The sequence below is a fragment of the Borostomias antarcticus genome, assembly GCF_949987555.1.
Source record: "Borostomias antarcticus genome assembly, chromosome: 1".
Classification (NCBI taxonomy): Eukaryota; Metazoa; Chordata; class Actinopteri; order Stomiiformes; family Stomiidae; genus Borostomias; species Borostomias antarcticus.
In genome coordinates, this window is record NC_140234.1 from 29,448,661 (window position 1) to 29,462,986 (window position 14,326).

The following is a 14,326-nucleotide window of genomic DNA, read 5'->3' on the forward strand; positions in this document are numbered from 1 at the left end:
TCACAGATCTCCAGTTCTCGTTGATCGTGTTGGCAACGTCATCACCGAGCGCCCTTTGCGTCTCAGCGGGACTCCCACCGTGTTTGAAACGGTTTGAAAGGGGAAATAACTACCTCAATATAACTTACATATTAACATCTGAGAAGCGTTGTATCTCTACTGCTAAATAGATCTGAGATGATAGACATGATTGAGAAGGAGGACGCGATCATCAGCGAGGAGGAAGCGGCTCAATATGACCGGCAGATCCGACTGTGGGGTCTGGATGCACAAAAGAGGTAGGTAACGTTAACATTAACATACTGTAGCTAACCGACATTAGCTTGCTAGCTATCAGCTTGCATTGTTTCTGGTGAGGAAGAAAGCTAGCTAGACGGCTTGCTGTTGGAGCTACTTCAATCTATCCCATTGATAGATAGCTGTACGAGTCTTTTGACATATTAGAGTCACTGATTAGCTAGCCAGCTACCATTCAATACAAAAGTTCGTCCAATGTCAATATTGGATGAGTATGTAGATGGGAGCACAAGGACACTCACTGAAACGTTATCCATATTACATTTTGTCCCTGTACTCCTGAGCTAATTAATCTCTAGTACTGTCTAATACTGTGTCCTGTGCCTATGGGGCGGTTGTGGCTCAGGAGGTAGAGCTAGTCATCTAATGATCGTAGGGTCGACGGTTCGAATCCCAGCTCCTCTTGTCCACATGTCGAAGCTGGCCGCCATTGATGTGTGTGTGTGAATGAGAGGCTATTGTAAAGCGCTTTGGATAAAAGCACTATATAAGTGCAGACCAATTACCATCCATGTACCATGTCTTCCAGGCTGCGGGGGTCTCGAGTTCTCCTAGTGGGAATGGGTGGCTTGGGGGCTGAGGTGGCCAAGAACCTCATTCTGGCCGGAGTGAAGGGGCTGACCATGCTGGACCATGAACAGGTACGGCCTGCGGTGCTGCTGTCACACCCCTCCTACCCCCTCCACCCATTACTAGGCCCTGGGGGCAGTGACGGGTGTGATGGAGGTTGTAGAAATGTATCCAGGTTACAAGTATTGTTATAGGACAAAGCTGAGCTGTCAGAGGCTTGTCTTCTAACTTTTTGTATTCCTTCTATGTATGTAACTCTCCTATACTATTTTCCCCACTATTTTTAAGACTGTATATTTATTTGCCCAGGGACTGCGGGTGGAAATTAGCTGTTTGACTATAACCTTGTACAGTGCATCTCTCCCTATTTTATAGTGTTAATGTCTATTGTACCTTGTCCCTGTCTTAAAAATAAATACAAATCAATCAATCATAAAAGTTCAGCCCAGCCATTCAGAAGAAGAAGACTGAGGCTTTATTTGCCATACGACTTGACACTCCAACACACGCGTGCAATGGGTGACGTCATGAACACACACACACACACATGCAGTAGGCTGCCACTGATGACATGTTCTCCGTGCTTAACCCATCCCATCGTGCAGCCAGGAGCACACGTAGGCAGAGTCCATGAGCCGCGCCCGGGGACCAAGCCAAGTGCTCCTGTCTGCCTTCGTCAGGGACAGACAGCGCTAGCGATCGGTTCTTTCAATCAATCAATCAATCAATCAATCAAAGCTTTATTTGTATAGCACATTTCATACACAGAGGTAACACAATGCGCTTTACAGAGAACAAGGGAGGTGGGCATAGGTCTGTGTGTGTGTCAGTGTGCGATCTGTTCTTTCTGCATGTTTTTCGTATTGTGCATGTTCGCATCCAGAACTTTCTAATCCAGCCCCTCCCCTCCGGACCATCCCCCGTCCTCCTCGTTCCTCCCAGGTGACTGAGGAGTCGAGCCGGGCCCAGTTCCTGATCCCGGTGACGGCCAAGGGCCAGAACCGGGCCCAGGCGTCGCTGGAGCGCGCCCAGTACCTCAACCCCATGGTGGAGGTGAGGGCGGACACGGACCGGGTCGAGACCAAACCAGACGACTTCTTCCTGCAGTTTGACGCGGTGAGTAGAACAGTCTGACTCTGCAGGAAGAAATATGTGGAGAATCTACAGGGTAGAATATGTAACATGTTGTAATAATAAGTTGCGTGTGTGTGTGTGTTGTGCGCTGTGTCCCTGCTCACGTGTGTACTTGTGTATGTCACTTGTTGTGTGGTGATTAAAGACCCTTGGAGCAGAGGTACTGTAATTGTGCCAATGGTTTATTGAGCTACCCTGAGTGTCCACTAGATGGCGCCTGTACATCATGCTGTGCATTTAAGCATCCTGCCAGCGGATGTCTGCGTAGGTGATCAAAGGCACTACGCCAGTGCACCTGTTTTACATTGATTTTGTTGTCTGTTTATCCCAAGCATTTTAGCTGTAGGGTTTAGCCTCCCAGAAATTCAATTTGTTTTTTTGTCCATCTATTACATTCTAATTGGTTACACACAATATAATGTGCTTTACAGGCAATATCTCTGTCAAATAGATAGATTTGAACTTTATTTACCCCAAAGGGAAATTATTTTATTTTTATTATCCAACCCTTACACCGACAGCGCTGGGAAACTGACAGTTGCTGATTGGTCAGACGAAAGAGCCTCCGGCATCGTCTCCCTGTGTAGCGGGAAAGATAGCCGCTCTGTGTAGTTCAGCTCCAGACTGTCTGATCCGTCGAAGCCTCGTCAGGTGACGGCGCGCGTTTGAAAACATTCCTCGGCTCGGCAGTACGAAAGAGCTGACTGCGACAGAGAACCAGTGGAACCGTCCCATGGGGAGTTCTATCTGGGGTTCAGGAGGGGGGGGGGCTCTGCTGTATGTGGGTAGCTAGAACCACTTTAATCCGTTTCCACGGATACAGCACTGGGAGATGGTTGAAGGGCGGTTGTGTGGAATTCTGTGTGATGTCTGACAGATATTAATTGGTTGGTCTGGCTGATCTGGGAGCTGTTCTTCAGAGGGAGGGACCGGGTTGTTTGAGGTGCTTTGATAGAGAGAGGGAATGCGGAAAGGCAGACAGAGAGAACACGTTGTTTTGTAGCCGGAGGGACTCACCAACAACTCATCCAACTTCACTGGCGTTGTATTGTAGCTTGTTATCTTTTCTCCCTCATTCACTCTGTCATGTATGCGCACACGCACACACACACACACACACACACACACACACACACAGCATGGTCAGACTGTTAAGCCCCTTGTGCCCTCAGGCGTGGCACTCCCAGTAGCTCCAGAGAAGCCCGACTGCCAACCCCCTCTAATGACCCGGCCTCCCCGACAGCATCGCTGCAGAGTCCTGGTGTCTGTGAAGGATGCTGTAGCACCTCACCCCAAACCCCCCCACACACACACTCCCCCCCCCCCCCCCCCCCCGGTGTCTGTCAGCTGTCCTCCTGCTGAACGGACAGAGAAACACAGGAAAACCAGCCATGGTCATGTTGGTCTTAGACGGCTGGGATGATGCTCTGGGATGATGCTCTGGGATGATTCTCTGAGATGATTCACTGCTTCTCGCTATTGTTATTGTTGTTTTTCCCTCCCTGCTTTTGGTGTAAATGGTACATGGACTGCACTCAGGGCTGAAAATGAACACCTGCCACCAGCCAAATGCAGGTCAAATTTCCAATTGGCAACTAGATTTGGGAAGGCTATCTGAAAAAATAAAATATTGGCCAGTAGATTTTTTCCATTTACAATCCCCTTGGCAGGTGACTCACCGTGAGCCAAAAAGTTAATTTTCACCCCTGACTGCACTCATATAGCGCGTTTATCCAAAGCGCTTGAGAGAGACCTGCTTTAAGGAGAGTGTTGTGGCTGAAAGGAGAACATGGATCCCATTTTTCCATCAGAACCGGAGAGACCGGTCGCACTCGACTGAACTGGCAAAACAACACCCATAGTCACCCACGCAGAAAGGTCTTAAAAAATCGCCCTCTGATAGGCGATGTATGTAGTGAATTTGGAGGATGTCAGCACCGCCCACTAACTAACTGAGGGATCGTACTCTGCGTACCAGGAAGCCAGGCAGGGCCACCCACACACACACACACACACACACACACACTCTCGGACCATGTGCGAGTGTAACCAGTCATACCGAGGATGCACAACAGTCTAATCAGCCTCCCGGTGTGGGGTGTGCTGGGTTTGGCCAGCAGGATAAGGTGGACCCAGCCCAATGGTCTGTTTATTACCAGCCAGTAGTTCTGGGCTCCCACCCTGAAAACAACATTGGCAATTGGCATCGTTGTTGGTAAACAACATGTTTTGCTTGCTAGATTGAACGCCGGGGATGTCAGCGGTAGCTCTGCTGTTGGAGCAGGTGGGTGTGGTATCAGGCCCAATGTGGGTACTTTTCTGTGCTGGGGAGGTACTGTGTGCTGGTGTCTTTCTTGGATATGGGGGGGGGGGGGGGACTTCACTGTTGTATCAAGACAGGCTGCTGTGTCCCCATGGTCCTAACATGGAGACAACATTGGACAGGGTGCAAGACGAGACAGGACAGTGCAAAATGCTAGTGCAAAAAAAGGGATAAGCTCAGAGAGAAGAACAATATACAACAGTAGTGCAGTCGGTGTGTATACAGCGAGTATGCAGTGTGTGTGTGTGCGTGTGCATGCGTGTGTGTGTGTGCGTGCGTGCGTACGTGCGTGTGTGCGTGTGTGTGCGTGCGTGTGTGTGTGTGGCGTGATGTGTGAGTGTGGTGCGTACTGTAAAGAACATTCTGGTCATGTGCAAGTGTCTAGACCGTCTCTCAGCGGTGGTGGGGTCTGTGGGGGGTGGGGTCTGAGGGGGTCCGAGGGGGTCACCAGCCTTGTTGAAGAGGCTGATGGTCGTGGGGAAGAAGCTGTCTCTGGTGTGCGGTCATGGTCCTGATGGACCGCAGCCTCCTGCCTGAGGGGAGGGGCATGAACAGATCATCAATCTGCCATGTGTGGATTTGAAGCATCCAGGCTGTTCACCTACAGCCCTCTCTCAGAGTTCTCCCGTTGCACCATGGGAGCTGTAGTCTTAACGGCGTCCTCCCACCCCCCCTCCGCAGGTGTGTCTGACGGGCTGCTCCAGAGACCTGATGGTGCGCGTCGACCAGCTCTGCTCCCAGAGCAACGTCAAGGTCTTCTGTGGAGACGTGTTTGGTTACCATGGTTACATGTTCTCCGACCTCGGCCAGGAGCATCACTACGTGGAGTACGTTTGTGTGTGTGTGCGTGTGTGTTTGTGTATGTGTGTGTGTGTGTGTTTTTGTCATCAATCATCAATTTTTTTAAAGGCCCCTGCTTTAAGTGTAAATTCCTTGCGTCTTGATGGTGAAATGTAAAAATAAATAAAAAAAGTTGGTGAAACGTAAGTTCCGTAACGGACGTGAAACACGTGCGTCTTGTTTACGTTTGTGTTTTGGTGAAGATGGCTGAGCAGGAGAAAGAAATCCGACCGGCACCTGCTGCTTTAAAAGCGAATGTACAGTACGGAAGCACTTTGGCTTTTCGTTTTAGAATTGATCATCGTTTTGTACTTGTATCGTTGCCCTCTGAATCGGAATCAAATCAAATGGTGAGGTGCCGAGAGATTCCCACCCCTCGTGTGTGTGTGTGTGTGTGTGTGTGTGTGTGTGTGCGTGTGTGTGTGCGTGTGCGTGTGTCTCTCTCTGCCCGTTTATAGTCTGGCCGTCTGGTCTATCTGCGCTTCTGTTTGTGCTTTAATGGTTGCGGTTGTGTCCGTCCTCCAGGGAGAAACCCAAGGTGGTGAAGCCAGCAGAGGCGTCCAACGACGGGCCTGAGGCCAAGAAACCGAAGGTGGACCCCAACGAGACCGCCATGGTCAAGAAGGTGGTGGTTCCGGTCACAGATGTCCAGCCTGTCTAGTCGTTAGAGGAATGTTTATTACGTGTGTGTGCTATGAACTTAGTAGGGGTTCATGCCCAGAGAGTCATGTTAGTTTACTAATTGTTTTCACAAAAGGAAGAAAGGGTGCACTCTGGGAGATATTCAGAGCCAACAATCAACACTACTTTTGTCTTCTCTCCATCCCTTTCTGTCCTCTCCTCTCTCTCTCTCCCTCCCCTCCTCCTCTCTCTCCTTCCCCTCCTCCTCCCTCCCCTCCTCCTCCCTCTCCCTCCCCTCCCCCTCTCTCTCCCTCCCCTCCTCCTCTCTCTCCCTCCCCTCCTCCTCTCTCTCCCTCCCCTCCTCCTCTCCTCCTCCTCTCCCTCCAATGCTCCGTTTCTCCCCTCCTCCCTCTTTCTCCATCCCCTCCTCGCTCTCCTCCCTCTCTCTCCCTCCCCTCCTCCTCTCCCTCCCCTGCTCCCTCTCTCCACCCCCTTCTATGACAGACGGCCAGCTTCTGTCCCCTGAAGGAGGCGCTGGAAGTTGATTGGACGACCGAGAAGGCCAAAAGCAGTCTGAAGCGCACTCCCACGGAGTACTTCCTTTTGCACGGTACAGACAGCGCCACCTGTCTGTCGTCTGACGTCGCTCACATGAGCTGGTTTACGCCCGTGATCCTTTTATGGGCGGCGTCGCTCCTCACCTGGTCTGCAGACCCTCAGACCGCGGCTCACTTTCCATCACAGGCCGTCCATCCATGACCAGCCATGGGCAGCGATGGCTAGCGGGTCTCCGCCCACACAGTAGCACGTCAGCCAATCAGCTCGCCCTCCCACTTGCTCTCCCTCGCCATGACTGGTGGAGGTGCTGCTCACTCAACGACAGAGTGGAAACAACACAGGATCTTTCAGTTGTTGTTTTTGTTCTAGTTTAGTTTCCAAGGTGTCATTCAGTATTAGGCTGTTTCTATAATTAGGGGTGAGTGTGTGTGTGTGTGCGTGTGTGTGTGTGTGTGTGTGCGTGTGCGTGTGTGTGTGTGCGTGTAGTGCTGCTAAGGAGGAAGTGGGAACTTCCTATGTTACAACTTCTTCCTTTTACACTGTCAAGACAGAGGAGACACACACACACAACGTTTCCCTCTACTTTGATTGAGTTAATTCCTAACTATGGGCTTCTGTCTGTGTGTGTGTGTTCAGATGTTATCATTGTTCCAGACATCATTTTCCTGTCGTAGTAACATGCTGTTAGAATGCCTGCCTGGCTGGCAGACTTGCATCATTCAGACAGAGTGGGTGAAGGAATATCTATGTGAGATGATTCAACTTTGTGTGTGTATGTGTGTGTGTGTGTGTGTGTGTGTGTGTGTGTGTGTGTGTGTGTGTGTGTGTGTGTGTGTGTGTGTGTGTGTGTGTGTGTGTGTGTGTGTGTGTGTGTGTGTGTGTGTACACATGTGTTGTGTGTGTGTGCGCGTGTGCGTGCGTGCGTGAAGCGAGAGTCAGTGTGTGTGTGTGTGTCTAGCTGGTGGAAACAGCAGTGGGTGGACTGGGCCGTTATGAAGTGGTTGATGGACAGACTGGGAGGAAGTGAGGGGGAGAGGTGCCAGGGGATCAAGAGACAACGTGTGAAAGAGAGTGTGTGTGTGTGTGTGTGTGTTAGTTCGTTCGTTCATTCGTTCTTCTTTTTAATAATGTCACGACTTTCATACCCCAAACCACATCCTGGTATTGGCAGATGTGGTTGGTGATGAAGTACTCAAGGCTGCGCCCACACCTCTGCTGCCTGGCCCACCTCTAGACCAGGATAAGAAAACGCACCTAGAAATCTCTTTCCATACCAAAACAGTCATGTTGATTTGGAAATCACTGTCTGTTAGAGCGTCTGCGCTCGCAGAGACACACAGCGGAGCTGCTGATGGAATCACAGCCCCTGAAAACTGATACCGCTCTGTCTCAATCAATCAATCAATCAAAGCTTTATTTGTATAGCGCATTTCATACACAGAGGCTACACAATGCGCTTTACAGAGAACAAGGGAGGTGGGCATAGGTCCCACCTCTACATATTCCAGAGGGAAGCAAAAAAACAGTAATCACCCGGGGGCCAGAAAAGTGAGATGTAAAAATTCTTCCCTGACCCCTCTCAACAAGACGATCAAGCAAGCTCCTGGAGTATGTTTGTCTAACGGCTAAGAACATTTATAAAGCAATAAGTTACATTAAATTACATTTTCAGAGTAAGAAGGGCTAAAAACATCATAGAAGAGACATGGCAAATACTGGTGTGTGTCTGTGTGTGCGTGAGTGTACCTGGGCCCAGATAGAGGCAGGGGTCGGGGGTAGGGTAGGGGTAGGAAAAGGGTACGGACCCGGGTTAGGGTGAGGGATTAGGGTGAGCTGTCTGTTAGTATTCGGTTCAGATCTGATCTGAGTTCTGCAACTGTTTCAACCTCTCCTCCTCTCCCCTTCTCCTCCTCCTCCTCCTCTCCCCTTCTCCTCTTCATACAGTACTCCTGAAGTTCCGCACAGACAAGGGTCGCGACCCCTGCCCGGAGACGTTCGAGGAGGACTCCCAGCTCCTGCGTCAGATCCGCGATGACGTCCTGGAGGCCATGGGCTTGAGCAGCGAGCTGCTGACGCACGACTTCGTCAGGTGGGAGAAAGATGTCACGTAACCATTATAGCGAACCGCAATCACCACGGTTGTCAGTAGGCCTATTATCACGGTATTGTTCAAATATGCTGAACAACTTTTTCCTCCATTGTGCCTCTTCTTTCAATACAAAAGCTAAAGTGAAACTCAAACTAGACTACAGCAGCAGAGCAACATGCGTTTTACAAGAGTAGGTTACACTGAACGCTTCAGTTTACATTATTGACACAAGCTATTGGCAAGTTAGACAAACCATGACATTTCCATCCATTCTCAGGTCTCCACATGAAAGTTAAGTTCAGACTTAATTCTCTAAGAAGGTGGAAAAATCTCCTGCAGCTCTGCCTTCCGCCAGACTCGAAAACAACAAATCATACTCGCAAAAAAACAACAAATCAACAACAAATCATACTCGCAAAACAACAACAAATCAACAACAAATCATACTCACAAAACAACAACGAATCCACGTTGACTTGGACAGTATTTACCGTGGTTTCAAAGTGTGCTAATCAAACATGATTTTAATTATAATTAATTTTGAAACGGTGATACTAACCTCCAGGATTTTTTTTACCATTGTTTACCGTGAAGCCAGACAGTAACTGTTTCATCCCTACTAGTGCTTCAGATTTTCCCGAATTTAGCCAATTTTAATTCCCGGGTATTTTCTGACCTCTTCCCGTAGAAAAAAAAGTGCTTTTTAAAATTGGATTTATGCTATGTAGACAAATAAATGCAACCATTGGCGATTTAATAGGGGGGGCAGGGGGGGCAAGTGCCCCCCCTGATTGGACAGCCCAACTCTGCTCAGATTCTTTAAAAAAACAAAACAAAAAAAACACTTTTTCTTTTTCTTTTTTTTTTACTAATTAACACAATTATTAAATACATAATTGTGGTTTGTACCAGTTTGTGTTAGATCATCATTAATTTTAAAAGTGTATTTATTACTTAAACTAGGCTACCTTTAAAAATATATATATATTCATAATCCACTAATGGCACAACTCGTCCTTCGAAAAAAATGAGATCTGACTGTACTGCTCAGTGCTCAACAAGCTACAACTAGCCAACCTGCTCATAATGGCAAAAAGAGCTATAAAAACAATTTACCACTTCATGAAATAAAATAAAATCTGGCAATGCTAATGAAGAAGCTACCACTCGAAATGACAGCGCAGCAGGTGCAATCGAATGCAGAAGTGCTCCAGAGGCTATCAAAGCTAGCACTAGCACTAGCACTAGCACTAGCACTAGCACTAGCACTAGCACTAGCACTAGCACTAGCACTAGCACTAGCACTAGCACTAGCACTAGCACTAGCACTAGCACTAGCACTAGCACTAGCAACATCACCATCGGCGAGGAAGCTAGCACCAGCAGGCAGTTGCAGTTTGATGTTGTGATGTTGGGTATGGCCTAGCGCTCGGTCATAAAGTCATATTGACATGCTCGTAGTGTCTAGATGAAGTTTGATGCGTTGTGCATATTGAATTGTCATACGGATTTCTCATTAACATACTGTTCACAACTGGTATTCTTTGTAAATAGATGGGACGAGACGGCAGAACAGTTTAGTTTTTTTTCTCACGTCAAAATGTACCCCCCCTACTCTCAGAGGGTAAAATCGCCTATGAATGCAACATAATAGTGATATTGTATAATAATGTATCACATTAAACGTTTTATTTATAAAAATCAACATGTGAAAATGAAAAAGAGCTCAAATTCGCAATTTAAAAGTAGGCTGTAGTGCCGAAGAATTGGAGTCGGAGGCGGAGTGTCGAACAATGGAGCTAACTTCACTTTATTGTGAGACATCAACAGAACGTTTCATTAACCCGTCTAACAACTCGCAGAGCGAGATAAACATCCGGAAGTCCGCCTAAGATAAGAGATCGTGCGGAACCAATTAACCTCACTCAAGTACCGTAGGTGAATTATGTAAACCACCACAAGGCTTAGTATATGGAGAAGAAAAATCCCTTGCGCTTACATTGTAGGCTACACTAGGCCTAAGCCTAAACATTTAAATGAACCAAATTCCTATCCCATCTCGATTAGGCTATTTCACTTTCCTCTGTTTGATAAAGTGGGACTTGAGGAAGCAAAGAGCATTGATGGAGCGGTCGCTCAGCCGGTTTCTAAGCTTAGTGACGAACTGTCCGCACACTGAGAAGGCTCGCTCGGCTTCTACAGACGTTGGCTGAATAGTGCCAAGAGCCACGTAGAGCAGCTGCAGATTTTTGGGGCAACTTGTGTTGCCTCGAAGAAGAGCGCATATTCCTTTGACAGGATATTCTGCAGCTAGATAATTTCCACACTTCTCCTTTGGCTCGGGACCTTTCATGCATGCATCGATTGTTTGCTGCAGTTCAGCCTGCAGGCTCAGGGTGGTTTGACTCTGTTCGGTTGATTCCGTTCCATGATCTGGTGGTGGTTGGACTTGGGAAGGCTCCTCAGTGGCAACAAAAAGTCGCTCGAACAGACTGAGTGGCGTCTTCAGTAGCATAGAACTGGAGGATTGACTAGGTTATCACCGGGTTGTGGAGATACCTAGAATAGGCTATATAACCCACTATCATTAACCTGTATTCATAAGCAGGCTATTGGTACGCTATTATTGTTGTAATTTCATTATTAGATCATGGTTAATATGCTACAGCAATTATAATAGGCTAGCCTACATTATTATTATTATTATTAGCCTATGTGAGACAGTGACACTGCACACTATGCAGTACATGTTTGCCTCTGATCCACTGCTGTAGTAGGGCTTAAACTAACCGGTGCTTCTTTTTCTTCGAATCTGCGCGCATAACTTAACTCATATGCCCACTTATCTAAGAAGAAAATAATACATTTCACACAATATATTGAGTGTTTATTAATTGTTTTAGGCTACTAATGCACAGTGAAATTTCCAGCCCAAAAAAACAACCTCCAGGAAGAAAACAACCTCCGCGTGTTTCTTGACCGCTGCGTTGTTCCTCTCCAGCTACTGCTTCTCTGAGATGGCCCCGGTGTGCGCCGTGGTGGGCGGAGTCCTGGGCCAGGAGGTCGTCAAGGTGAGACTTCTTACCCGTTACCAGGTGTGTCGGTGGGGCTGTGCTGGAGCAAAACCAGCAGACTTCCAGAGGCAGAGATCTGCAACAGAGACCAGGATTCTTCTGCAGAAACAGAACTAGAGACCAGGAAACGGAACTAACTAACTCCACGTGGGGAACCGACCTACGACCTGCACCCTGACCCTACTCTCCCTCTACGGTCGTCATTGCCACAACCCTAGGTTGCCGTGGTTCCACGTTACCATAGTCAAATCGCTATGTTTCCATGGTTACATTACCATAGCCGCATCACTAGGTTTCCATGGTAATGTTACCACAGCCGCATCATTAAGTTTCCATAGTTACGCTACCATAGCCACATCGCTAGGTTTCCATAGTTCCGTTACCATAGCCACATCGCTAGGTTTCCATAGTTACACTATCATTAATATCGTGGTGCCGGGCTTTCGAGATCTCCGCCTCCGAATGTTGTTGAGCTCAGCGTTTAGAGACTGACTCCAGAGTCTACGTGGTCACAGACTCCAGAGTTTACGCGGTCACAGACCCATCGCCAGGTCCCCATAGTGGCGCTGTCATCATAGCCAGACACCACCAGGTCTCCATGGTTCTGTCAGAGCTGCACCGGCGCCACCAGCACTCCGCCCCACGCCTCGGCGAGGGCAACCGAGGGCGCCGCCGCCAGCTGGACTCTCCGCCCAGGGAGCGGGGGCCGAGCGCTCGACAGCTGGCCGCCCGGCCAGTTTCTGGGTCAAGTCCAGCGCGCGCGGCGGCCGTGTCCGCTAGACACTGTGTTCCTGAGCCGGGTGGCGCCGCCGGGTCAGGAAGCGTATTGGTCGAGAAGTAAAGCAGATTTGGAGGGTCAGTCCCAGTTGACCTCCTCAGTGCTTGGCCTGAAGTGAACTGGGTTTCATCACGGATTACTGGGCCGGGTCAGGGGAGGAAAGCAATGAGGCGTGTTTTGAATTTGCGAGCTGAACTGCTTAGCAATCGCATTTCACTTTAAGGTGGATTCAAACTGGACGTGAAGGTAGAGGAGAGAGGGGGGTTATGGGAGGTAGAGGAGAGAGGGGGGTAATGGGAGATGAGCCTTATTTCCACTGTCGTGCCGAACCGATTCCGTGTTCAAACCGCGCCGCTCCGGACCCGTGGGAACGGTTACACTGTCTGTTTCCACCTCTCGGGCTGTTGCGTTCCACAGAATGTTGTTATTGTCGGTTGCCATGGTAGTTTGTTTTGTCTCTTCACATTTCTACTAAACGTTTCTGCTTCACTCAGTACGGTTAGACAACCGTGCCATGGGAACGGTTCTGGGCCCAACCGGTCCCATGTGGAAACACCATCAGAACGGTTACCCTGCGTGCTCAGAACGGTTCTGCACGACAGTGGAAATAAGGCTATAGAGGAGAAGGGGATTATGGGAGGTATAGGAGAAGGGGGTTATGGGAGGTAGAGGAGAGAGGGGGGTTATGGGAGTTAGAGTCAAGGCCAGACCCTCGTCCCTGTGTGGGAGTGGCACAAGGCCAGGATGTCTCCACGGCGACCATGATGAAACTGGCTGAAACCCATGCACACCACACACACATACACACACACCCACACACATACACACACACCCACACTCACCCACACACATACACACCCACACTCACCCACACACATACACACACACCCACACTCACCCACACACATACACACACACCCACACTCACCCACACACATACACACCCACACACATACACACACACCCACACTCACCCACACACATACACACCCACACACATACACACACCCACACCCACACCACATATACCGTACCTTGGGAGCGTTACTGAAAACTCCCAAGGGAATATCAGGCTTATCTACTCTGGCCTTGGATTTTGTGTGTGTGTTTGTGTTTGTGTGTGTGTGTGTGTGTGTGTGTGTGTGTGTGTGTGTGTGTGTGTGTGTGTGTGTGTGTTCGTGTTCGTGTTCGTGTTCATCCGTCTGTCCTGTTCTCTGCTGGTCCTAACTCCCCCTCCCTGTGTGTGTGTGTGTGCAGGCCATCTCCCAGAGAGACGCGCCGCACAAGAACTTCTTCTTCTTCGACGGCCGGAGGGGCAGCGGGGTGGTCGACTACTTCGGCCCCAAATGAGCCGTCCTCAGAGGAGGTCAGGTCTGCGTGGGACAGTACACACACACACACACATACATACACGCCCACACACACACACACACACTCACACAGGCCCACACACACACAACCAACTTGATACTGTACAGTATAACCCACCACACTCACTCACAACAAAACATTCAAAAAATCATAATTATTTCCCCCTACCCATTTAAGGTTTCAAGTTCCACTACGTTTTGCCATTTTGTTTAAATCAGTCTTGTTTAAAGCTATGTCTTCTACTTGTCAGGGGTTTTTTTCACGCTAGATAACCTCCAGAATGTCTATTTCTTGACTTATCTGTTGTCGGTGTGTCCATTATGTTTCAAGCACACACTGGGATTTTTACGTTTTGTAATAATAAAAAATAAGTAAAAAAAAAAAGCGAAAAGAATAATCGTTACTAAAAAGATGAATGAAATGCCTTTAATGTTCTGGTAGAGACTGTGAGTAGCCTGGTTAAGATGAAGAATGTGATCACGGAAGCGCACACACATACACACACACAACACACCTGATACAGGACGCCATCCGCAACATCACAGCGTACCGTAAACGCTGAGCAAGTCTCTGTGGATTATGATGACACACCGTTGCCCTGGGCGGATCAGCAGTCTGCTGTCGCGAGCGGTAGAACCCCTTCTGATTGGCGTGTGTGAGTGATGTCACGG

At 48.7% G+C, this 14,326-nt stretch overlaps 1 protein-coding gene across 1 annotated transcript; it reads left to right on the forward strand.

The window, feature by feature from the left end:
• Window positions 1–69: 69 nt before the first annotated feature.
• On the forward strand, window positions 70–13,979 carry sae1 (SUMO1 activating enzyme subunit 1). The gene is made up of 9 exons (XM_084438830.1): window positions 70–278; window positions 827–938; window positions 1,810–1,983; window positions 5,006–5,151; window positions 5,690–5,789; window positions 6,290–6,395; window positions 8,288–8,432; window positions 11,434–11,503; window positions 13,542–13,979. The coding sequence occupies exons 1-9, from the start codon at window positions 178–180 to the stop codon at window positions 13,632–13,634; spliced, it is 1,047 nt and encodes a 348-aa protein (XP_084294956.1). The 5' UTR covers window positions 70–177; the 3' UTR covers window positions 13,635–13,979.
• Window positions 13,980–14,326: the final 347 nt, after the last annotated feature.

Bases quoted from the DNA above. Each gene is read 5' to 3' on its own strand.
- sae1 (XM_084438830.1), top strand. From the start codon at position 178: ATGATAGACATGATTGAGAAGGAGGACGCGATCATCAGCGAGGAGGAA. The intron at 939-1,809 runs GTACGGCCTGCG...CGTTCCTCCCAG, and splicing joins CCATGCTGGACCATGAACAG to GTGACTGAGGAGTCGAGCCG. The intron at 11,504-13,541 runs GTGAGACTTCTT...GTGTGTGTGCAG, and splicing joins TGGGCCAGGAGGTCGTCAAG to GCCATCTCCCAGAGAGACGC.